General features: G+C 43.8%; 1 protein-coding gene across 1 annotated transcript; it reads right to left on the reverse strand.

Annotated features, from left to right (window-relative positions):
• Nucleotides 1-345: 345 nt before the first annotated feature.
• egln2 (egl-9 family hypoxia-inducible factor 2) lies at nt 346-24,883 on the reverse strand. The gene is given in 6 exon segments (NM_001165346.1): nt 346-2,276; nt 2,408-2,475; nt 4,729-4,865; nt 5,045-5,164; nt 22,440-23,978; nt 24,736-24,883. Coding segments are annotated over 5 exon segments (1,665 nt in total). The 5' UTR covers nt 23,727-23,978; nt 24,736-24,883; the 3' UTR covers nt 346-2,223.
• Nucleotides 24,884-25,469: the final 586 nt, after the last annotated feature.

The raw sequence follows: 25,469 nt of genomic DNA on the forward strand, positions 1-25,469 counted from the left end.
ACCGTGTGACCACACTGTGATCTCCTCAACTCTGTAGTGACATGCAAGCTGCCCACCCACTACAGTTTTACATTACTCTCTCTGTTTGTCTCTTGTCATTCATTCCATCTTTATACCTCCCTATTCTTCCCTCACCCCCGCTGAAACAGGTCTGGGAGAGGAAATGGCTGCATGATTGTGGTCAGAGAGTGGACTTCTTACTGTATGGCCTCAGTGTGTGTGTGTGTAGTGTTCATAATTCCCCTGAATGTCCAGACAGTGTCAGGGTCCCTGCTCTTTGTGGTATCGGTGACTCTGTCCAGAATCAGAAAGGAGTACTCCATGTTCAAGAAGGCAAAAAAAGTATTCTTGTACAAAAACACGTTTTAATTCAATAGTGCAAAATGTCTGAAAAAAACTGGAGGCAACATTTTTTGTTCTCATTGTTTTAGTCACTATTGCATCTCAACCATATTATCCACAGCATAAAAGCAGTTTCTAAATTTACACTGATCATTCACAGATAGCATTTCTGAAGTCATATTTTTACTTCTCTCTTACCCAGTCTATCTCACACACAATCACAGTCAAGCGCATCCCCACCCCCATTCAAGGCCAGGGTGTGCGCACACACACATTTAACTAACCTTTTGGGGGGGCACAATAGATTCCCAATCAAAATCATATTTTCCTTAACCCTACACCCCATAGAAATATACTTTTTCCTTGTGGGGACAAACAAAATGTCCATAGTCAAATTTTTGTTTATTTACTATTCTTGTGGAGACTTCTAGTCCCCACAAGTATAGTAAGACAAACAGAGAGACACTGCAGTAGTTTCACACAGACCCTTCTGTGCATTAACATTTGCTTCTGTGCAGTATAACAAGGTTGACTGAGGGTTTGGCTTAGGTATGTTTGAGTTGACCAGAATGCACTGTAGGTGATGATAGTGCTGATGTAGCCTCTAGTCTCCGTATAGGGAGGAGTAGGTCTTACAGGTGCAATTGGGACCACCAAGGTACTAGCAACAGGGTTGCTTGTACAGTACATTTTCTCACACACACACCCACACACACCTACACCCTATAACATTCAGCAAACCCTGTTTCGACCTGCCTTCGACTCACCTTAGTGTCGGTGTCGTCTTCAAAAACGTTCACAAACAAAAACACGCTCTTGGAATTGTTACATTGCTTTCTGACATGACACACTCCTTTCTCACTGACTGTCACATGAACAAACATTATCGATGAGGCTGTGAAAGCACTTTTCTTCTGTTGACTAGTTGAGTTAAAAGTTGAGTTAAAGAGTCTTCATGTTTCTCTGCGATAAAGAGAGTCTTCAGTCTTCTCTGTATACTGGTGGCAGGTGGCTACCCTAACAGGGTCTCCAACAACATGAATGCTGGGAGAGCTGAATGCCACACTACTCTATGATATGTCAAGGACCATTTCCTGTGAGGTCACTTCCTCTTTAACGGTGTGTTGTTTACTGATGGCTGGGTGTAGCTGAGGCAACACGCTGGATGTGTCACGATGCGTGTGAATGTCAGGACCTCCCATCACAATTCCCTAACTGTCTTAACCTGATGAGAGGAGAGAACTACATGGGGGAGGCTCTCTTCTGCACTGTTGAACCAATCTAGTAAATGTGGAGGTGGAGTTAAGATGGAGTATCGTCTTGTTAATGTCCAAAAGCAGAAGACAACTCCCAGGCTCTTTTTCAGTTTCCCCTGAAAACCAGATGCAATCGTATTCCTCCGACCCCGCAGATGGTGCTCCTGTCTCCTTAGGCCTGCTTTCTGATTGGAGAAACATCTATTGTATGTTACCCCTTATCTTTTGACTGAGCTGAAAATTTTGCGAGAGCAAAGAAGATTTATTTCTGATTATAATAGCACTGATTATTGATAAGGCAAAATCAAGAGTCTGTCCATTCTGTTTGTTGTCTTTTTAATAGTCATCTTCATCCTCTTTGGCCCTAATGCCACCTGAGTCAGTCTGACCCTGCCTCGCTCCATTCACCAACTGAGTCCACTGTGTTCTATCTCCGCCCTCTTTCCCTCAACCGCCCAATCAGATGCTGCCGTATCTCCTCTCAACCAATAAAGAGCTGTTTCAGATGACTGGCAGGAACAGTGATAGTTAACTGATAGTTAACAGTGTCAGAATAAGATTTCCAAAAGCAGGCCAGGTAGGCACATACACATCCAAAAACCACTGGGGCGGGATTGAACAAGATTTAGGTTTTGTTGTTCTGAGTGACGGGCACTTGAACACCTTTCTGTCCGGTTGCTATGGACACAAGAAATGGCAGTGGAGCCAAGAGTCAAAAATACTTTTTGAAAAATGGACTGTACAAAAGTGCATCAACCGTTTCATGCACGCTATTACATGTAAGTCAGACATTCAGAACTGTAACTCACCCAATCTGTACTTCTCTCTGGCTTCGGCCCGCTCCTTGGCATCAAAGTACCAGACAGTGATGGCATAGCTGTAACACACGATGATCTGATCAGACTGACAACAGAGATTCTCAGCTCACAAGCAAGTACAGACTAATTCAGTACAGTATAGTACAGCATAGGACAGAATAGGAGAAGGTTAAGCCTGTGCTATATAAGGTCAGTGGAGGGTTAAGTCTGAGCTGGTTTTGGTCAGTGGAGGGTTAATTCAGGGTCATTGCCTCTCCTGTGGGGCTTCTCAGTGGGGTTGTGTTGTTTATTCCTGTCTCTCTCCCTCAAGCACGAGAGCTGCAACTGAACCAACCGCCCCCCTCCCTCCCTCCACCCCTGACCCCAATCCCAGTCAGGAAATACGTTCTTCCTGTCCTGAGCCCCACCTCACCCCCCAGCTGTCAGACAGAGAGGAGAAGACTAACTAATGAACTAGAATCAGGCCAATCACGTGTCAAATTTTTGTGGCGTACTTCTGACTACTGCGTTCCAGCATTCAGTATTTATTTGAAAGGATCATGTGCATGATCACAACATCAGGCAGGAGTCTGAATAGGCTCTGGCTGAGTTCATACTTCTCTCAACAGTGGATCATCAGCATGAGAGTGGATCTATAATCTGTTAAAGGGATACGTCGGGATTTTGGCAATGAAGCCCTTTATCTACTTCCCCAGAGTCAGATGAACTCCCGGATACCATTTTGATGTTGTCTGCGTGCAGTTTGAAGGAATTTGCTAATGAGTGTTAGCGCATGCTAGTAGATACCATAGACTTCCAGTCATTGCACTAACGCTAGTTATCATTGACTTGCGAAACTACCTCTAACTTCCTTCATGCTGGATGCAGAGACATACAAATGGTATCCATGAGTTCATCTGACCCTGAAGTATCCCTTTAACAGAGCAGGTAAAAGCTTCCAAAACACCATTAGGAGCCTTTAGTGAACAGATACTGTACTGTGTGTGAAGGCGATAAAGTGGGTTAAAGGTTGTAACGGCTCGGCAGAGAGAGGAAGTGTGGGGGGGGGGGGTGAGTGGATGTGGTTATGGTCAAACCATGTGTCACACTTTCAGGGAACTGAAAGCAGTGGGAGTCATCCAAATACCTCTCTGGGAATGACTTAGTGTGCCTTAGTACATCGTAAATCTCTGTTTGAGTATACAATACCTATGGGACATGTGTGTGTGTGTGTGTGTGTGTGTGTGTGAGATTGGATGCATTGCGTCTCAGTGAGCATGCAGTGACTTTGTAAATGTACATTCTGTATCACCTCTCTGACCCCAGTGTGAGTCCATGTCAGCATGCATTTGTGTGTGTGTGCGGAGGGAGAGGTCATGCGGGTACGCCTGGTGCACAAATAGATGACGTATGTCACGCAGCTGAGAGTTGAGTGGATTTGGTTCAGTCAGTTATCCTGATGAGCCCTTCCCAGCTAGCTAGGTTATCCTGGCAACAAAAGTAGCACGGTGCTACTTCAAACAGGTAAAAGAAAGAGATGTTTATTTAGATATGCGAGGGAGAAATAACTTTCTAGTATTGGTCAGCATCTGGATGTCACCGTGACATGCCAATTAGCTAACGTGATCGACAAGCAGGTGCAACGGTATTGTATCGAGGTGCTTTGTAGTTGCTTCCCACGTGGCAGCCGTATCGCATGTCGCTGGCGAGGGGTTAATGTAGCCAATTTGTTCCATCCCACTTTATTTTGAGTAGGATAGCAGCCTACACAAGAAAAAATACACAGTACTGCATGTGGTAGTAACCACCTGGGTGTCAACATGATACAGTCTAACGTTACTGCTCAACGGGAAGAGTTTGTGCCGCATGCCGGCAACACAACAACACCAAGGGGCCCTCTTGGCGAGCAGGGAAGTATCTAGATAGTGTAGCTAATATCAGGCCAGGATGACAGCTAAAGCATGGTTTTCACCCAAAAAATTACAACTACGGCATTATAGTAAAACTTTTTTTTTTTTTTTTTAAATACTAATTTAAAAACTGAATGATTCTGAACACAAGTCCCAACATCGGCTGACAAGTTTGAAATTCTCACTGAACTTTCTAGCCACAAGCATAAATTAGCTAGCTGGGAAGAGCTCATCAGGACGAATGACTGAACTGACCAAAAAATCTGTTTGTCTCCACTCGACTCTCAGCTGCGTGACATACATCATCAATTTGTGCACCAAGCGTGTCCGTATAGCCTTTCCTGTGTGTGTGTGTGTGTGTGTGTGTGTGTGTGTGTGTGTGTGTGTGTGTGTGTGTGTGTGTGTGTATGTGTGGTCACTCACCGTGTAGCGTAGGCTGGCTTAACCTCATGTGGGTTCCTGCGGTCAGACCAGAAGATGAGCAGACGGTCAAACAGCGGTTCTATGTTGGCCACCACACTCTTCCCCTCTGGATAGATCTGCAGCAGACCTCCTTGAACCTGACCACACACACAAATAGGTGTCATGTTAGATGCACAGTGCCTTATCCATAGCCTTGAGGTTAGAGAGGCAGGTGAGTAGCCAGAGGGTTGCCGGTTCGAAATGGCTGACAGGGAAAATCTGGTGGGACTATAAAGTACAGTAGATTAGATGTATGAGACTCAATGTTCCATTGTACCTTGACATCCCAGTTCTTGTTGAGATAGTAAATGCAGGTGATGCAGCGGCCGTCACCGTTAGGGTTGTCCACGTGACGGATGTACCCTGTGCCGTTACCTGGGTAACAGGCCACCATAGCCTGAGGAGAGAAGACGGGGATGTTACAGTCGGTTACAGTAAGAACACACACCTCGGGCCTCCCGAGTAGCACAGCGGTCAAAGGCACTACATTGCAGTGCAAGACCTGGGTTCATTCCCGGGCTGTGCCACAACTGGCAGTGGCTGGGAGTCCCATAGGATGGCACACAATTGTCCCAGCGTAGTCCGGGTTAGGGCAGGGTTTGGCCGGGAGGGGGCTCATTGGCTCATGGTGCTCTAGCGACTCCTTGTGGCGGACCGGGTGCCTGCAGGCTGATTCCTGTCGCCAGTTGAACGGTGTTTCCTCCGACACATTTGTGCGGTTGGCTCTCCAAAATTGGGGAGAAAAGGGGGACACACACTTCTCCAGACTGCCTTTAAAAGAGTAACTGCCCCTGAAAAACAACTAATCCCTTTGAAAACAGCATCGATATGAGTCAGAAACATTTATTCTAGTGTCAAAATTGACTAAAAAGTGTAAATATGATCATTTTGGTCATAAAGTCAGTCTCGTCTAAAACGGAGTTTGGAACCTCAGTGCGTTACAACGAGTAAATGAAGGTTGAGTTTGGATTACAATTATGCCAAGCTCCACTTTAAAATTTCCCCTCCGCCCACTTCGCTTCCCTTTATTGAATGGGGCTTGGTTGTTTCATCACCCCCAACCAATGCATTCAAAGGATCACACCCTTTTGACACTGAAAAGCCCTATACACATTGACCATGGAATGCATGCTTCCAGCAGGATGCATAGCCAACAACTATGGTTTGCATGCCCTGCCAAAGGACCCTATATCATGCAGAATAGGTGGGAGTTCGTTGGTCCCCAGTGGTTGTGAGTATACTGGTAGCTAGACAATAGACTTCTGGTTATGTATCTTGTTATGTATATTTTGATAATCATTATCACCATTATCGCTAGCATAGCTTGCTAGCTAGCTAACATTAGCCTACCTCAATACAATTCAGATTTGGCTTGGAAACACAATAACATCATGATTGCGATTGTCATGATTGTGAATACTCCAACTTTAGCTAGCTTAACTAAGATTGAGAGGACCACCGTATTTTAAAAAACTTCTTAGAGCTAAGGTCTATTTTCCTGAATTTCCGCTTGACTGACGTTCCCAAAGTAAACTGCCTGTTACTCAGGCCCAGAAGCCAGGATATGCATATAATTGGTAGCATTGGATAGAAAACACTTTGAGGTTTCTAGAAATGTTAAAATAATGACTGAGACTATAACATAATTGATATGGCAGGAAAAATTACAAAGAAAAACCAACCAGATTTTTTTTGGGTTGAGCTCTCAGGATCTTATAATGGAAAGCTATGGGTTCTATGTAATTCCAGCACCCAGATTGCAATTCCTATAGCTTCCACTAGATGTCAACAGTCTTTGTTCATTGTTTCAGGCTTGTTTCTTCAGAAACGAGCAAGAATTATGAGTTTTTGTACAAAGACTCCCGTTTCAAAATCAGTCTGGTGGCTCGCGGTGAAGAGGACACACACTTACTAATTTTACTTTTCTATTGAACATACTTCTTTCCGTATGAAAATATTATAGTTTCTTTACATTTTAGGATACCTGAAGATTAAATAGAAACATAGTTTGACTTGTTTGAACAAAGTTCAGCGGTAGCTTTTTGGACACCTTTGTCTGCATGTTGAATGAGTGGATTTCTGAAATCGATGGCGCCAACTAAACAGATATTTTGGGATATAAAGAAGGATTTTATCTAACAAAACAACCATTCATGTTGTAGCTGGGACCCTTGGGATTGCAAACAGAGGAAGATTTTCAAAAGTAAGTGATTTATTTAATTGCTATTTGTGATTTTATGAAGCCTGTGCTGGTTGAAAAACATTGATGTGGGGCGCCGTCCTCAAACAATCGCATGGTATGCTTTCGCTGTAAAGCCAATTGTAAATTGGACAACGCAGTTAGATTAACAATAATTTAAGTTTTAAATGATATAAGATACTTGTATGTTCATGAATGTTTAATATTACGATTATTTATTTGAATTGCGCGCCCTCCAATTTCACCGGATGTTGGTGACAGGTGTCCCGCTAGCGGGACGCCTATTTAACCTCTCTAGGGTCGGCGGGACGAAATCGTCCCACCTACGTAACAGCCAGTGGAATCCTGTGGCGCGTTATTCAAATACCTTAGAAATGCTATTACTTCAATTTCTCAAACATATGACTATTTTACACCATTTTAAAGACAAGACTCTCGTTAATCCAACCACACTGTCCGATTTCAAAAAGGCTTTACAACGAAAGCAAAACATTAGATTATGTCAGCAGAGTACCCAGCCAGAAATAATCAGACACCCATTTTTCAAGCTAGCATATGTCACAAAAACCCAAACCACAGCTAAATGCAGCACTAACCTTTGATAATCTTCATCAGATGACACACCTAGGACATTATGTTATACAATGCATGCATGTTTTGTTCAATCAAGTTCATATTTATATCAAAAAACAGCTTTTTACATTAGCATGTGACGTTCAGAACTAGCATACCCCCCGCAAACCTCCGGTGAATTTACAAAAAATGTACTAAATTACTCACGATAAACGTCCACAAAAAGCATAACAATTATTTTAAGAATTATAGATACAGAACTCCTCTATGCACTCGATATGTCCAATTTTAAAATAGCTTTTTCGGTGAAAGCACATTTTGCAATATTCTGAGTAGATAGCCCGGCATCACAGGGCTAGCTATTTAGACACCCAGCAAGTTTAGCACTCACCAAAGTCAGATTTACTATAAGAAAAATTGTATTACCTTTGGTGTTCTTCGTCAGAATGCACTCCCAGGACTTCTACTTCAATAACAAATGTTGGTTTGGTCCCAAATAATCCATAGTTATATCCAAATATCCTCTGTTTTGTTCGTGCATTCAAGACACTATCCGAATGGTAAAGAAGGGTGACGAGCACGACGCATTTCGTGACAAAAAAATTCTAAATATTCCATTACCGTACTTCGAAGCATGTCAACCGCTGTTTAAAATCAATTTTAATGCAATTTTTCTCGTAAAAAAGCGATAATATTCCGACCGGGAATCTGCGTTTAGGTAAACAGATGAAAGAAAATAATGCATGGGGTCGACTCGTGCACGTGCCTAAGCCCATTGTCCTCTGATCGGCCACTTACCAAAGGCGATAATGTGTTTCAGCCAGAGGCTGCCTCGATATCATTCAGCTTTTTTCCGGGTTCTGAGAGCCTATGGGAGCCGTAGGAAGTGTCACGTTACAGCAAAGATCCTCAGTCTTCAATAAAAAGAGCCAAGATGAACAAGAACTTGTCAGACAGGTCACTTCCTGTATGGAATCTTCTCAGGTTTTTGCCTGCCATATGAGTTCTGTTATACTCACAAACACCATTCAAACAGTTTTAGAAACTTTAGGGTGTTTTCTATCCAAAGCCAATAATTATATGCATATTCTAGTTACTGGGCAGGAGTAGTAACCAGATTAAATTGGGTACGTTTTTTATCCGGCCGTGTAAATACTGCCCCCTATCCCCAACAGGTTAACAAGCTAACGTTAACATTGCTAGCTAGCTATTTTTTTGACAAACTTTGCTAACAGTAATGGCAACATTGCCATCTCTCTAAAGAAAATTTGACATCTTATGGCAAAATGGTTCCCAAACAATTATTTGCCTACTTTAGTAAAGCCATCGTATTTCCATGCCACTCTAAGTTAGTGTAATTTCGACTACAGTCACATTAGCCTCTGATGTGCAACCTATGTCTAGTGCACAAATTAATATTGGATGCAGCTATGGTGGTATTAATTAGCTAACTCATGTATGACTACAATAGTGTACTAACTAGCAGAAACAAACTTAAACCAACCCAGGGCCATAGCAAAACATGTCACAGTTGGTTACATAGTGTAACGGCAACACCGGACTGAATCTACTCCAATCTGCACCCAGTCAGTCTACATATGTAAAGCTTAGAATTAGCTTCCAGAATGTTTATAATTGAGCGACGATGACATTCGTTGACCCTGTTTTTCTGATAGACAAAGTGCACAGTTGGGTGCCAGAGTGATCCTCTGGTCATGAATGGATTCCGGGACCTACCAAAAGGAGCAAAGTTGGATTTCATTACATGTCCAGCAATGTGATTGCAAATGGTTTAGCGACCTCCAAAAATAATTGTATTCACTGTTCACTTGCTATTTTTACAGCTTGTCTGGCAAGGCCTCCGAATAAAAGTGTGTAATGCGACACAAGTACCCTTGCCAGTCTCCCTCGACTCCAATGAAAAGGACATGCCATCCTGAGGCATAACTGAACAGTGACTGAGTGTGTATGCGTTTCACAGAAACATGTATGGAGCCAGCACATGGAAACTTGTAAGATGATGCGATGACGGACAGATGGGCTTGATACTGATGTCTCTGAATGATGTCTCATCTTTTTTTTAATTATTGAATTGAAATCAGTCAATATGGGGAGGGAGAAACCCTATGTATTCTACACCAGGATCAGGAAACTCCTGTTGTATACTGGGCACCACACAGGAAGGTATGACCACTCTGATATATTTGCCAAGGTAGCCCCATTACCACCACCAGTATCTGTATCGGCTGGGAAAGACAATGAAAGCTGCACATTGTTATATTGGCAGAACGCTATTTCTATGGTATTATGTAAATGGTTGTTTTATTCTACATCAGTGGTAATCGACTCGCCGATGTTCAAACATTTCTGGATGAAAGCCAACAACAATAAAGGCTTGCACTCCCTTTTCATTTATTTGTGTTGCGCTGTTGGCGGTAGGTGCACTTGATTCAGAAACCCTGGAAACCTAATGGTCAAACAGGGAAATGGTTCCAATAATTTTTCCACCATTCATTTTTCCCATAGAGGATTTTTAGAAACACTTCAAATAAGGGGGCTGTGTTTCGTGTAGGCTTACCCCGTCGTGATGTTTTGATAACCGTGTAAATCTCTCTCGGACAAGGTGACTTTTATCAGTATATCTGGCTCTATTTACTCTCCGATTCGAAAATGCTAATTAGCATCAAAGTAGACATCATGCAACACTACAAATCCCTGCAAGCTCCTGCACATCATCTCTAGCTGACACCTTTGCTAACAGCTATTGTGTCCATTTAAAACTTGCACAAGACAGTTCAAAGAATTGTTCATTTAAAGAAATGTTGCCAATTTATTAATGACTACATTTAATTAACATTAGATAGTTAATCCAGAGATTCTTACCTGTGCCACAATTCAGCAGTCTAATCCAAATCATCATGGCATTTGTAGTTCTTTATGATAGCCACATTAGCAGCTAATTAACGTAAAACATTTTGGGGGGTGTAAATACTGCCGACTATATTGATAAGTCCCCTTGTCCGAGAGAGATTTACACGGTTATCATATTGTCATGCCAGGGTAAGTCTACACAAAACACAGCCCTTATTTTAAGCGTTTCTAATATCTCCTATGGGAAAAATGGTGGAAAAACGATTGGAACCATTTCCCTCTTTTGACCGCTAGGTTGAGGGTATTATGACTCATACTGTGGTACTCTATGGTGTGTCTTGGTGGTGGCAAGGACCCACATCAAACCACACCATGTTTGGCTTCTATCATGGCCGCCAGCATTTCTTGAGGAACAATAGGAAAAAAAGAGGCCAAATCAGCAGGTGCAGTTCCCCTTTAAGAGGTGTTATAAAAACACAACCCAGACACTCCCTCCCCCTGAGGCAACTGGAACACCCCCGCATTGGGAGGTAGGGTGGCAGGGAAACAGCCTGGCCTGGCCTTGGGAGCTGGGAAACTTCCATCCTCCTCACCAGGGACCAAGCACGGTTTACCCTATATATGGGTTCTGAGAGAGCACTGTTGAGTTAAGCAAGATGATAAAGAGAGTAAGGGCCTCCCTGTAGCCAACTTTAGGGCTTCCACTTAACCTGTAATTGTAGGACTACAAGGGTTAGGGTTTTGTTTGGCTACTAACGTGACGGCGGTTCTGTAATAAGGGTTTTGTGCCATGGACCATTTTAATAGTGTGAAGAGTGAAGCATGCACACTCAGTCTGCGCTGTGAAACTAGACGCTGTGCCTTTAAGCCATAATGGCCGGGTATGGCAGCCATGTCGCCACCCCCATTCCACTGAGCCTGTACCGTATCATCAGTGGGCCGAAACCTTTACCCACCAATCAGGTAAGAGGCTTTAGGCGGTGAGCAGTAGACGTGGTATGGCTCTGCTGTGTGTATGGTTACTTAACCCCTTCACTGGTGTTCGTAGGGATGAAATTCCACTCCATAGGGCACCATATAGGTTACTATACTCACTCAGAGTCACTTGGTTCTGTATAGAGACAGTCAGTGTCCCAATGATTTCTCTGTGTCTTAAACATTGTTGTGTAGGACCACTCCACTTCTAACCCGCATGCATACATTACAGGTCACTCATTACTATAAACTCGGACTGTTCTAAGAACTGTATTATAGAGAAAGAAATGGATTATCGTCTTCAAGACGGTACTCAAACACTAACTAGCTGGTCCTGTGGAGGACAGGACAGTGGGCTTGATACTGATGAGTGATGAGTGAACCACCCTTTGGTGTTCTAGAGGTGTTGGATCAGAGCCTTTGACACAGTATTATTAGGATTAGTATTGAACAAGGTCATGCGTAATGTGTGTTCACCATGTGTGGTATTGGATTTAGACATGCTAATGTGGCTACGTTTACACAGGCAGCCCAATTCTGATCTTTTTTCCCACTAATGAGTCTTTTGACCAATCACATCAGATATTTTTCAGTGCTGATCTGATTGGTCAAAATGGGGGAAAAAGTTGAGAATTGGGCAGCCTGTGTAAACCCAGCCTATGTGATATGTGGTGTTGGTGATTTGTGGTGTTAGCTTTTCGCATAGCTGCGTGCAGCGAAGGAATGTGTACTCCCAGCCCGTTCAGAAACACACATCCCTAGAGAAGCACATGGACGAGTCTTTAACACAGCCTTGCCTAGCAGGGGAAATGCCAGCCAGAGGCCATTGTTTCTCTAGACACAGATTAAGCCTAATACTGAAATAAAAAGTATTTTCAAAAGATTATCCATTGAGCTTGCTTTTTAGTCCAAGACTAGTCTTAAATCTGTGTCTGTGGAACTGCCCCCAAGTCAACCACTTGGCCGTCATTTTGCAGAGGAAGCAAATGAAGGTAAACTAAACAATGTAAACGGAATGATAATGTAGGCTATACCAATTGAATGAAACTAACAGTAAATTGGCAGTTGAATATGTGTTGTTGTTATTAGGCCTACTGACGGTGGATACTGATAGTGGGTAATATTTAACATGACAGAAATAGTAAACAGAGAAAGTCAGGGTAGCCTATAAATAAGATATTCGAGAGTGCCCATCCCTGAAAGTTAAAAATGCCATACAATTTAAATTCTGCATATTGGCACAGCGTTTCATAATTTCAGTTTTCTGCCATACGACCGGTTTCACATTTGTCTCCGGTGATTACAAGTTAAAATATAACTAAAACAAGTGTCATTTATATTTACAATTCCCTTATCCAAATGGATTACTCATTTACCTAGCTCTTATCAAGCATGGAGAATGGTGTTATTTCTATCGGGGAAAAAATGAAGTAGGTTTCCACTTGGAACCCGGGTAGGTTCTCTAAACGTTATTCTTGGTTTCATCGCTCGTAAAGGTTGTGTAATTATTAGGGAATTAAATCAAGGTCAGAAAACGGTGTATCTGTAGACACACCTCTGCCACACCTTCATTTATTCCATCTCCACCCAAAACGAATAGCGGGTGAAAAGCATGCTATTCTCATGCTTACGTTCAAGGTCAGAATATGCATAGAGAAGTGCATAAAAATTGAATTACGGTCCATTTACTCACGCTTAACTCGAGTCGGAATCGGGCCCCTAGCCTTTGTATCTCTGCTGGGGAGGTTGTTTGGGTCAGGTTTGGTGTGTGTGTGTGTGTGTGTGTGTGAGAGCAGGAATGTGAGAGAGAAAGCCATCAGGGTCCCGGTGACGGTGTGTTCTGTCAGGGCAAAGATACTCTATCACGATACAGATCAGGACCCTGGAGAGTACAGTACACCTCATCCCTTCACCGACTCTGAACAAGAACCTTTTCTCCCTTTTGTTTTACTCTGCCTCTCTTTTCTCACCCTTCCACTGCCTTTTCTCTCTGCCTCCCTTTGTTCTCTCTCTCTCTCTCACCTGGTCTTCCCTTCTCTTAATAATTATGTCATGATTCCTCCTTTTCTCTCTGTCTTTACCTTCCCTCTCCTCTGTCCCTCCATAGCTCCTTCTCCTTTCTCTCTCCTCCCCTCTCCAAGCCCATCACAGAGTACAAGGGGGAAGAGTAAACACTGGTGAAGAGCGGAGGGCTGACTTCCTCTTTCACTCCAGCTAGGCTCAGTTAGACAAATATTGGCTCAGTTATCAGCAAGGAATGAGGAGCGAGCAGGGAGAGAAGACAGTATCATTCAGTGTCACTCCAGAACTGTCAAGCCCAGAAGCTTCAATACAAAGTGACGACAAAGTCCTTCATGTTCAAATCCACTGAATCCATTACAGTGCCAGTCAGCCTTTTGCATACCATGATGCAAATCAGCTGTGTCAAATACACACCCCAATAATCATATCCGACATAGTGAACAGTCACAGGATACCAAAATGTCGCCCAAATACGCCCATCTGTAGTCAAACCATAATCTGGCTCAGTCTCATTATGGAAGAGTGATACAGGCCAAAGTACAAGTGTTCCCTTCTGCCTGTGTGACTCTCTGGCTGGCCAGCCTGCCGGCCACCATCGTCTCGCCTCATTACCACGCGACGCTCACATGCTGTGTGTGTTCATTAACCTCTGACTCCAGCCCCAACCCGCTGATCTCTACCCACCAACAAGTCCCACACACACACACAGCCAGGACAGAGCTCATCTGAAGTCCCTCCAGGAGTCAGTGTGTAGAGGACAGACATTACAGTAATCCCGATGTGATTTACTGTACTGGGACTGTTAAACGTGGCTACATAATTCAACTGATAACATTGTGGTGTATAACACACAGGACATGGACTGTAAGTAAGACTTGATTAAAGGTTTGGCTAGTGAACATATACGGTATAATCAGTACGGTAGTTTTTTAAGAACACTCAAAATACGGCTGGCTGCTCTAATGTTATGTATTGTGTTTTGACAGATGGGGGGGGGGTGTTCATTCACGACAGGGTCAGGCTGCTTCTGGGAAATATGATGTCATCAGCACCATGGGTGGTGGTGTTGCATTCTGGGAAAGAATGGCCTTACTAAGGCATTTGCGTTGATCCTGACTCACTGTGGAAGAGCTCTTTATCTGGGATTGAGATGGAAATCACAGTCTCAATTCACTCTGCTCTGTTGCTAAGCAATCAGTGTCAGGGCACAGAGAAATGCTGGTGAACATTTATATGTTGTCAAGCACTTCCAGCGGGCTTCCAGAATGTTTTAGTCGCTAATAGTCGCATCCTCTAACCTCGCATCCCCTAACCTCACTTATTACCCTCACCAAAATGTCAACGGAACAAATGGGAAAAGCACTATAGAGGTAGATATACAGCCAATAAAATGTTTGATGCTTAGTGGTAGATATACAACCAATAGATCTTTGATGCTTAGTGGTAGATATGCAGCCAATACAATGTTTGGTGCTTAGTGGTAGATATACAGCCAATAGATCTTTGATGCTTAGTGGTAGATATACAGCCAATAGATCTTTGATGCTTAGTGGTAGATATGCAGCCAATAATATGTTTGGTGCTTAGTGGTAGATATACAGCCAATAGATCTTTGATGCTTAGTGGTAGATATGCAGCCAATAATATGTTTGGTGCTTGCACTGACCATGATGTTGAAGATTGCAGCCCACTGCATGTATGCATGTAGTATTTTATAAGTGCACATTTTTTGACCTGCGAGCACGTGCAACTGTTGCATACTTAACCGCAATTAACATGTACCGTGCCACAGCACAGCCCTAGTCTGGAGGATATAGACACGTGCACAAACACACACACAAAGCTGAAAAAACTAAGTTCTTGTACACCAGCGTTCATATAGACATGACACAGTCCAAACAAGAGCTAGTAGAGATCTAAGCCAGTAGTCAACCAGAACTGAGTCAGTCAAACCGGCATATGAATGTCACAAACACCGTGACCATACAACGGCATCCCTGCCGCTCTCCTCTCCTGTTGCTCCCAGCCCTCCGATCTCATTCAAACGGCATGACCCGACGTGTCGCGATCAGATCAGCCTTCTTCAATCTCTCTTCAAATCTCTCGGCGCCTCTGTGCCAATCTAATGGACACCACTGGCACCAGCATTAATGCCCTAATAGCGTTGCCTCCTGTCTCTGCCCGCATGCCTGCCTGCCAAGATGAAGGCCAGAGAGAGAGAGAACAGGCTGTTCCTGGAAAGAAGAAAAATAAAAAGGGCCGAGCACGCTCGCATAGCATACTGCCAGCAGATAAGGGGCATGGAGGACAGAGGCAGGAGGGAGATAAGGCTGAACAAATACAGGGCCTGATCCTGACGAGACAGACACACAGACAGACAGGAGAGAGGGGAGAGTATCAGGGTAGTGCTAGGTTAACTAGCTAGCACTGGGATAGGTAGGTGTATACTGGGCTGGGGATTTGCCAGGCTGAGCTTAGCTGAAGTGGGCCTGTGTGGGTTATACTGGACTGGGCTGATGTGGGCTGTGATGGCAAATTCTGTGCCGATCAGACAGTGATAAATGTGTTGGACTGAGGTGAACTCTGTGTGTTCAGCCGGCCTGTGTATTTCTGGATGAGTCAGTAAGGCTGAGCTAAGAACAGATGGAGCCTGTCCAGGGATCGATACAGGTGCATTGGGTTCTATGGCTCTCTGTGGACCTGCAGTAAGTCTCGGGCCTGACTAACCAGCTGAGCTGACACTGACATAAGTTGATGAAGTAATGCGCCATGCCCGCCTGTGAACTATTGGAAGCAAATAGGAAAAGATACGAGTGTATTGTTACAGGTTTATTTCTAGTGAAATAAACTTTATTGGATATTCAACCATTAAATCCCATTATATTTCCATCTTTCTCTTCACCTCTCTAATCGTATAGCCATCTTCTCACAGTTTCCATACTGAAATCAACTCAGCAGTAAAAGCTGATCTGCCTTGATGAGTCATGCCTGGTGATGGACCCCATCTTGCCTGAGTCACACTAACCACAGGGCTGAGGGTGTGTCTCTGTGTGTGTGTGTGCTCCCCCATTTCCAGTAACCTGACAAAGCAGTCATTTATACTATGTACTCTGTTTCATTTTGTCCCCTGCCCTGTAAATCAGAACGTCACACTACCCCCCCCCCCAGTGTGACTCTTTATGCAAACACATACGCAACCGACCCAGTCTACTGTCAGCATAATCTGAGACCACACACGCAAACAAACACAACGTAAACACACAGGCAGTCACACACTAGAACACACTCACACTGAGACACAAACAGTGACACACTGAATTTCAAACCCAAGATGGACTGCGCTTGGGAAGTGCTCTCCGTATGTGAGAATCACTTGAAAGGTGAGTGGGCATGTGTTCATACAGTAAGTAAAGATGTGGGACCGTTTGGCATAGGACACCGAACCGCAGTCCGGACTGCTCTGAGTCAGTATGAGTCATCAACCCCTGCTGTACAAAGCTCCAAAACACGACGAGATCACAAGAACCATGCTCTTCCAGAGCCCACTCTCCTAGGACAAACAACAAGCACTAAAATCCCCTAGGAGGTCACCCAGAGGAAAGTAAATGCTCATCTTTAAAACTGTTTTTGCATTCGAGTGTAATGGTTACATTATCATTCAGGCTTCTGTAAACTGAATGGGTAAGGATAGGAAGTGAGAGCAGTGTGAGCCTCTCAGTACCTTAAAGCCTATATAAAGCTCTCATCCTTTGTTTTACATATCTCTTTGTCTTAGCAGCTAGCTTGGTACTGGATCGTGTCTGCGCTAGGCTAAATGCTAGTTGCTAGCATCTCCCTGGCTGTTCCTGTGTGCAGCAGCGCGGCTGGCTCTCTGGGAGGGGCATCTGAGGGCACACTGCACCAGACACTCATTATGATACGGCTGGCGCTGCTGCATCGTGCGCCGTCTATCCCTCTGAACCACCTCTCATCTCACTCCTTCGAAACCACATCCATCTCTCCCTACCTAAGATATCTTCCTCGTCCTTCTCTCGTCCACTCTTCTCTTCATCTACTACTCTCTCTCTCTCTCTCTACCCATCTCTCGCTCTACCACTCTTTCTCTGCACCTTTTCTTGTGATATATTGTCGCTGCTGCGTTGTGCTTGGATGGAGCTAGAGCTGGTGTGTGTTTGCTGAGTGTGCATTGGGTTGAGCTCCAGCTGGTGCTATGGTGGCATTATTCTGGGCCACACACACACACACACACACACACACACACACACACACACACACTGCAGTGCTACGCTCTGTATGGCCCTGTTACCAAGGAAACGGAGGGGAAATAGTTTGGCAGAGAAGCTAGAGAGGGGCTGATAAGGCGCAGGAGAAAGGGAGTGGGAGAGAGGACCGAAAGAGAGAAGGGGGGGAACAACGAGAAAGAAGGACAAAAGGAAAGAATATACACATAACACTAGAGAGAAACAATAGTGGGGGACAGTACTTACTGAGCCATATAGACAGTAGGCTAATACAGATCGGAGCTACGTACAGATCAACATAGGAAAACAAAAAAACAAAAGCAAGTTTCAGGTTGGGGGTAATTGTATATAGCTTTTGTTGTGATTCTGTTGCGATTTAAAAAACAATAAATGAAAAGTATTAAAACCTACAATATGTAACTTTTTGGGAGACCTGACTAAATTCACATAGAAATATGCATTATAGATCTGTCATTCTCATTGAAAGCAAGTCCTAGAAGCGGTAGATCTGTTCTATGTGCACTATTTCTATGCTCCCCTTTCTTAAGTTTAGTTTTTGCCTCGTTTACGTTTTACTTCTAACACCTAAAAATACAATATTTTTGGTTATTGAAAACATATTTCACAGCAGTTTAGTTGGTACAATGATGCTCTACACTATATATTGCTTGTTTTGTCACAAACTGAAATTAGGCAAACTAGTAGAATTTCTGCAACCAGGAAATGGCAGAGAAATTTCTGCATATTGCACCTTAAAAAAAAAAGAAGAAAGATTAAAGAGCAGAGAACTGCTGGCGCAATGACCTTGTAAATTAGCCGAACTCCTCCCTCCCTTTCTGTTATTCTAATCTTTGCCTCGCCCACTTCCACCCCCTCAATTCAAACCTTGATCTATGACTCATTGCTACTGTTCTATTCACTTCCACCACATCACATAACACACAGCACGGACATTCTTTCCGTTCAAGATGGCACAGTATGCCAAGGCAAGAGTAGGGGAGTTGTGATGGAACATATGAGCAAGGACATTGGCTTGTGGCTCAACTAACCCATTTAACATCAGCTGCCTGCCTGCCACACTCATGGACCAGAGCAAGCATAACCTTTGACCTGGAAGAAGAATAGTCAGTTCCATGACAGAGGAGCAAAGGGCTGATGACTGGGAGAGTGACGACTCTGTTCAAACACATGGTGTCTGGGTATTACAGAAAGAATGTCACTGTGGGGACAAGGTGTATCTCTTTACTTCTCCGACGGGGTCACCTCACTGCTGCGGTTTGATAATGTAGTGTACACAGACGCGCGAGCACATACGCACACACTGCACCCCACGAGAGGTGTAGATCCCAAATGTATTCTGACAGCTCTGACCCACTGAACACTGGTACTGCTGCTACCCCTCACATCTCTACTGCACACACCCTGTTAACCTTGGAACTGGTGCCCCACTCGCACGCTAGGCTAAATCCACAAGTACTGCAGTACCACTATGACTACCACTACCCTACCTTACAGTTACTACTACTTCTAAAGCTACAACTATTACTACTACTCTACCTTACAGTTACTACTACTTCTAAAGCTACAACTATTACTACTATTCTACCTTACAGTTACTACTACTTCTAAAGCTACAACTATTACTACTACTCTACCTTACAGTTACTACTACTTCTAAAGCTACAACTATTACTACCACCCTACATTACAACTGGGCAATTCCACTATAATGGAAATACTCAGATTGTTTTACTTTAAAATGTATGCCAAACAAAAAACAAACATTGATTTCAAAGCACAATGACTGCAAAGCTTGATAAAATCTCAGATTTGTTTGGTTACTAAACTTTGTATCTGCACAGTTCTTCATGTAATGTGTTTTTGTAAAACTTTGTGTGAAATTGTTCAAAGTAGTCCTTGTGCATAGAGTTCTATGGTTTGTTCAACTTTGAAATCAATGGTTTTTGTACGGTATACATTTTAAAGTGAAATGTGAGTCTCAGCGTAATTCCGTTACCATGGAATTGCCCAACTACCACCACTAGTGAGGCTACAACTACCACAACTATTACTACTATTAAAAGTAGTACCCTACATTATAGCTACTACTACTAATTATATTAAGGCTACAACTACCTCAACTATAACTACTATTAAAAGTAGTACCCTACATTATAGCTACTACTACTAATTATATTAAGGCTACAACTACCACAACTATTACTACTATTACCAGTAGTACCCTACATTATAGCTACTACTACTAATTATATTAAGGCTACAACTACCACAACTATTACTACTATTACCAGTAGTACCCTACATTATAGCTACTACTACTAATTATATTAAGGCTACAACTACCTCAACTATAACTACTATTAAAAGTAGTACCCTACATTATAGCTACTACTACTAATTATATTAAGGCTACAACTACCACAACTATTACTACTATTACCAGTAGTACCCTACATTATAGCTACTACTACTAATTATATTAAGGCTACAACTACCACAACTATTACTACTATTACCAGTAGTACCCTACATTATAGCTACTACTACTAATTATATTAAGGCTACAACTACCACAACTATTACTACTATTACCAGTAGTACCCTACATTATAGCTACTACTACTAATTATATTAAGGCTACAACTACCTCAACTATAACTACTATTAAAAGTAGTACCCTACATTATAGCTACTACTACTAATTATATTAAGGCTACAACTACCACAACTATTACTACTATTACCAGTAGTACCCTACATTATAGCTACTACTACTAATTATATTAAGGCTACAACTACCACAACTATTAGTGCTACGCCCTCTACCACGACTTCTATCCCCACCACCGCTACTTCCAGTGGCTGTTCTAGACCATTTCAACTGGGGGGGCCAAGCTGGGGCCAGTTGTACTGTTAGACGGGCCAGTTACATTAGACGTTATTGTTGTCATATCGTTTTCTTCACTGCATTGCAGGCATTAGCAGGCAAAAGACCATGTTCATAATCATTAGTGTTCCGCGTTGCCACTGTCTAATAACGGATGTAAAAAAAAGAATGATAGCAAAAATTAGTTATGTAAAAATTATTTCATACTCCACATTTAGGGGGGCCATAAGGGGGTCCAAAATTGTTGTCACAGGGGCACTGCCCCCCCCCCCCCCCCAGAACCACCCCTGGCTACTTCAAATATTTCAAATAAATATTTCACTTCAAGCTCTTAGAGTAAATGTGGCGTAACAAAGTCTAGACAGTCCTGCAATGGCTAACCCCACTGATAAGCGGGAGACCCTGGGGTCAAGGTGCAGTAGTGAACAACTGAGATATGTTAATACAACAGTCACTAGTTAGCAGATTATATCAAAGTGACTTACAGTGAACACATAGGGTTATATTCAGTATACGTACTGCGGCTTATGCAGGACTCAAACCATGCTCTAGTCTAGTTGAACCAAGGACTAGATAGGTCTGAACCCTGCTTTGGGAGAGGGCTGAGTGGGCTGAGAAATTGGGTCAGGGTGGGATGGAAACCTGGGAGAATGCAGTGAGATTGGGCGAGACAGACGTAGGACCGTGACATAATACGCAGGACAGACATAGGACCTGGCTCAAATATCCAGACCTGCGTCACTGAGCAAGCTAACTGACAGCCAACAGCACTGCAGCCAACTACCGCTCTTTGGTAATCGAATGAAAGTCAGTCTATTCAGGAAGTCAACTGAAATTCCAATTAAATAATTGAACAGGGCTTTTCAGTGAATTCTTAATAAACTGAAAAGGAGAAACTATTCATTCATATATTTTTTTTACTTCCTGAATTGAGTGACTTCAATTTGAATTGAACCCAAACCTGTCGGTCATGTCTGGCCATTGTCTAAGCTTGTAACATCAACGTTTTACGCTATGCTAAGGATGGTTAAAAATAACCACTCTTTCATACATTCATAATCTCAAACACACAAAGACAAAAACGATCCAAACAAGCGCATACGTACATAGCCATACAAAAGTAGCCTACGATCGGCTAGGCAAGCAAACAATCAAACGTACACAGCCATCCGAACAGACACCAACCAATCAAACACACACACACAACCTTACCAAACCAGCCACAAGAATGCCTTGTTTGCGTACGGGTGAGCGATTGAAAAAACAGTCTTCAAAGCTAGTGAAACACCGATCTCAGACCAGATAGCTCCAGAAGGTTGACTTGCTGCCAGCGGTATGAGAACATTGGCATAAACAGTGGCATGACAATAGGGGCATAAACTGGCATGGGAGAAGTCAGGGGCATATAGGACAGCTATGGCCCCAGTAACCTGAGGGTGTGGCCCTATCACATTGAATCAGACAGGGAGGAGAACAGACAGGATTACATACCCACCCTTTATCAGTGATATAATAGCGCCAGTTCAGGATCACAGTTGATGATGTCATCTAAATGGGACATCGCAGCTAATCCCCCCCCCCATCTATGGCGTAGAATTATATAAAACGTTGACATTGGTACTAATCCTTTCTATTTCAGTCTCTCCTCCTTCTCACTCCTCATCCTCCTCTCAGCATGATATGGCCATTGATGACATTGAGTCCCCAGCTCATCCTGTTCCCTTCCACAATTCTATATTTCTCTCTTCCCCAGCTTCTCGTCCCACATCTCCCCTCATCTTGGTGCCCCAATTGATGACGCCGTCCCTTCCTGTCCTCAAACCCACCGCCTCTACCTGCTACCCTGCCCCTCGGGCCTCCCCCACCCTCCCAGATCTCTCACCTTGGTGCGTCCATTGATGACACAGTCCCCCAGCTGCCCGTTGGCAGCGCTGTGCATCACGGCCTCGTCGATGTGTGCCATCAGCATGGCAATGCCCTCGCACCCCGGCTCGTGCCCCTCCACCCAGGCGATCTGGTCTCCACGGATATTCCGTGAGGGGATGCTCCTCTGGCTGACCAGCTGACCCCCCCGGAACTTCCCGCTGCGGTTCAGACTCTCCACCTCGCCCAGCACCGACTCACCCAGCCGTGGCCCCAGGAAACCGTCCTTCACACAGATACCATAGGAAGTCAGACAGGGCACAATGTACTGCTGGGCGATACTCTCCGCCGACCAGCCCGCCCCGGCCGGTAACGGTAGAGACCGGATGCTGTTGGCCTCCACCGGGGACATCTGGCCTGGAACAACTCCGGGGCCCAGCAGCGTCACCTTGTGTACATTGTGGTGCAGCTTGTTGTTGTGAGGGGCGGGCAAAGAGGGGTGAGGGGTGGCGCAGTGGTTGTGGTTGCTATGGTTATTGTTGATGCTGTTGTCGCCGTTGGCAGCAAGCGGGAGGACAGCCTTACCGGGTTTGGAGGGCTCCGCTTTGTGAACTTCGCTCTCCGCCACTCGTCTCCGTTTGCAGTCCGGGGTTATCGACTCACCTGGTCCATAGGCCATCATACCTAGAGTACCTAAACCTGAACCCACTGACAAGGCACAACCTTTGGGCGTCTCAGAACCCATGTCCCGGTTCTCCTCACCTCTCCGCTTCCGATGGTGCAGCTGTTTGACCTGCGGGTCACCATTGGGCCTCTTCAACAGAAGAATGCATTTCTCATGTTGTGTTCTGTCCCCATTCTCCACGAGGCGTGCTCTGCTGCCGAGGGGTTGCGCAAGGCCATTGGATGTCTCCCCCACCCCTTTCACTTGCGGAGGGTAACCGTTGGGACTTTGCGCCAAAACCCCACTGTGGCTGCCCTCAATGGTTGCGGACGGAGACACAATCCCACCATTATAGAACGGCAGCCCAGTATTCGACTGTTTCTTTAAAACCGTGATGCTGGAAGAACTTGTTTTTGAAGCCAGACCAGACAGTAATTCCGCGGCCGTGGCGCTCCCAACCGGCGCTATGCCCTGGCAGTAGCCGTTTAGTCCATTAAGTCCCATGTTGGTTTGGAAAGGTTGAAACTCGGCAGCTCCAAATATGTGTTCACCGTTTGTCACTCTCTCACCGGAGGCTGGAAAACTGTTGTGTCCGTGGGAAGAGCTTGGATTTAAAAGGTCCGTGTGTTCCAAGCTCTCCATTTCATCTCGTCTAGTGCTAGATGCGCACGTAGCCCACGTCCTCGCCTCATTTTTTACGGGAGCCACCGTGCGAGAGCGAGAGTGCAGCACAACTGCCGAGGCTGCGAGAGGAGCGGTGCCACAGCTTTGGAAAGTTTCATATTAAAAAGTCTGATTGCCACCGTTTTTCTTTCGTTCATGATTTTTCTTTACATGGTTTCACATTTGTCTTCTATTGAAATGTTTTCTGGTATTCAGAAGCTTGAAATGTTTCTAAAACAAAATGATACAATAATTACTTGACTGCGATTACCGTTATAGCCTATAATAAGTAGGCTAATCGTATAGCCTCACATGCTTGGGACAAAATACTCAAGCTAAACATAAATCAGCCTAATTTTCCCACCAGGCCTAGACTATTCATATTCCATAAATTAAGAAACCTGTAAGGGACCCTACACTTTGTAGACAAATTTAACCGTAGGCCTAATATCTTATGTAGCGTCGCCTACATTTATTGACCAACTTATAATAGGCCTAAATAGCTTTAAATATTTTTTACAAATTATATTCTACTAATATATTCTATTCCGACATGGGGCTATAGTGACTCGGGTAGTTAAATAGTAATTGATTTGTTACGACAGTTCAATCCTAAAATATTTTTATGACAATATATTTCATGCAATAACAACACATTAAAGTCGTCATATTGATATCGGTTATAATAATTCTCCACTTCACGATGAGGGGGTAAACACACTGTCAGAGAGCTAATCGGAAGAACGCATGCCACTCTGCCTTGTTATGCATTCACATTACTTACAGTGTATAGCCTGCATGCATAGCCAATAACTTAAGACATATAGCCTACACGTGTTTGCATTCATTCCAACATACAGATAGCCTATATTGGATTATTTTGGAGTGAGCTTAGCTATGATTCAGAAATCAATTCAACAACGTGCATGTAATAATAGTAGCACTGGCAAAATATAGTCCTCTATCTGTCAGCTGATTGTACAATTACCTATCAGTAACGCAAAGCTTCCAGTAACGTAGCCTACGTGACCGGCTGAGGGTACGTCTGTTATTTCCGGGATTGTCTTGGTGATGTTCTAGACGATTTTCTTTGTTTAACCTATAAATATCCATATATGTCCACCACCCGGGGTTCAATTTGGAAACTGATGCTTGTCCTGGGGAGGGAACTACCGCTTCTGCCGCGGGAGGCACGGTAGGTCCCCCTCAATCAACAAAAAGTACGCTCCATTCCCCGCCGTGTCTCTTCGCTGGTAACTCCCACTAGCATCTCTCTCTGTCTCTCCTGCCTCGCTCACCCTCTCATGTCCATGAACGACCCTGTCAATTACACGTGCTCATGAACAAGTCATGTGACACCAAACTGCTACAGAAATAAAATTCATTCCACGCATGTGTTTAGACAGTTTATAAGGCCATCTTCAATATGTTGTGGATTCATAAAGTGTAATATTAGGATCTAAAATATAAGGAAAACAGTGGCTTGTATTCATGGATGACAATGGAAGGCAGACTTCCCCAGATATTTGACCAATAAAATATATAAAATAATGTCTCTTTCCTCTTTTGTGTTTTCATAATTTAACATCAATTCCCGGAGGAATCATCTGAGTGAGGGAAACAGCGACCCCCTGTCTCAGTATGTGTAGCCTATGTACTGTATCTGATGCTGTCTGGAACAAAAGCGTATGACATGTTGTCGCTGTAGCATTTGATTGATTG

Source organism: Salmo salar, chromosome 09, assembly GCF_965601325.2.
Source record: "Salmo salar chromosome 09, fSalSal1, whole genome shotgun sequence".
Taxonomy (NCBI): Eukaryota; Metazoa; Chordata; class Actinopteri; order Salmoniformes; family Salmonidae; genus Salmo; species Salmo salar.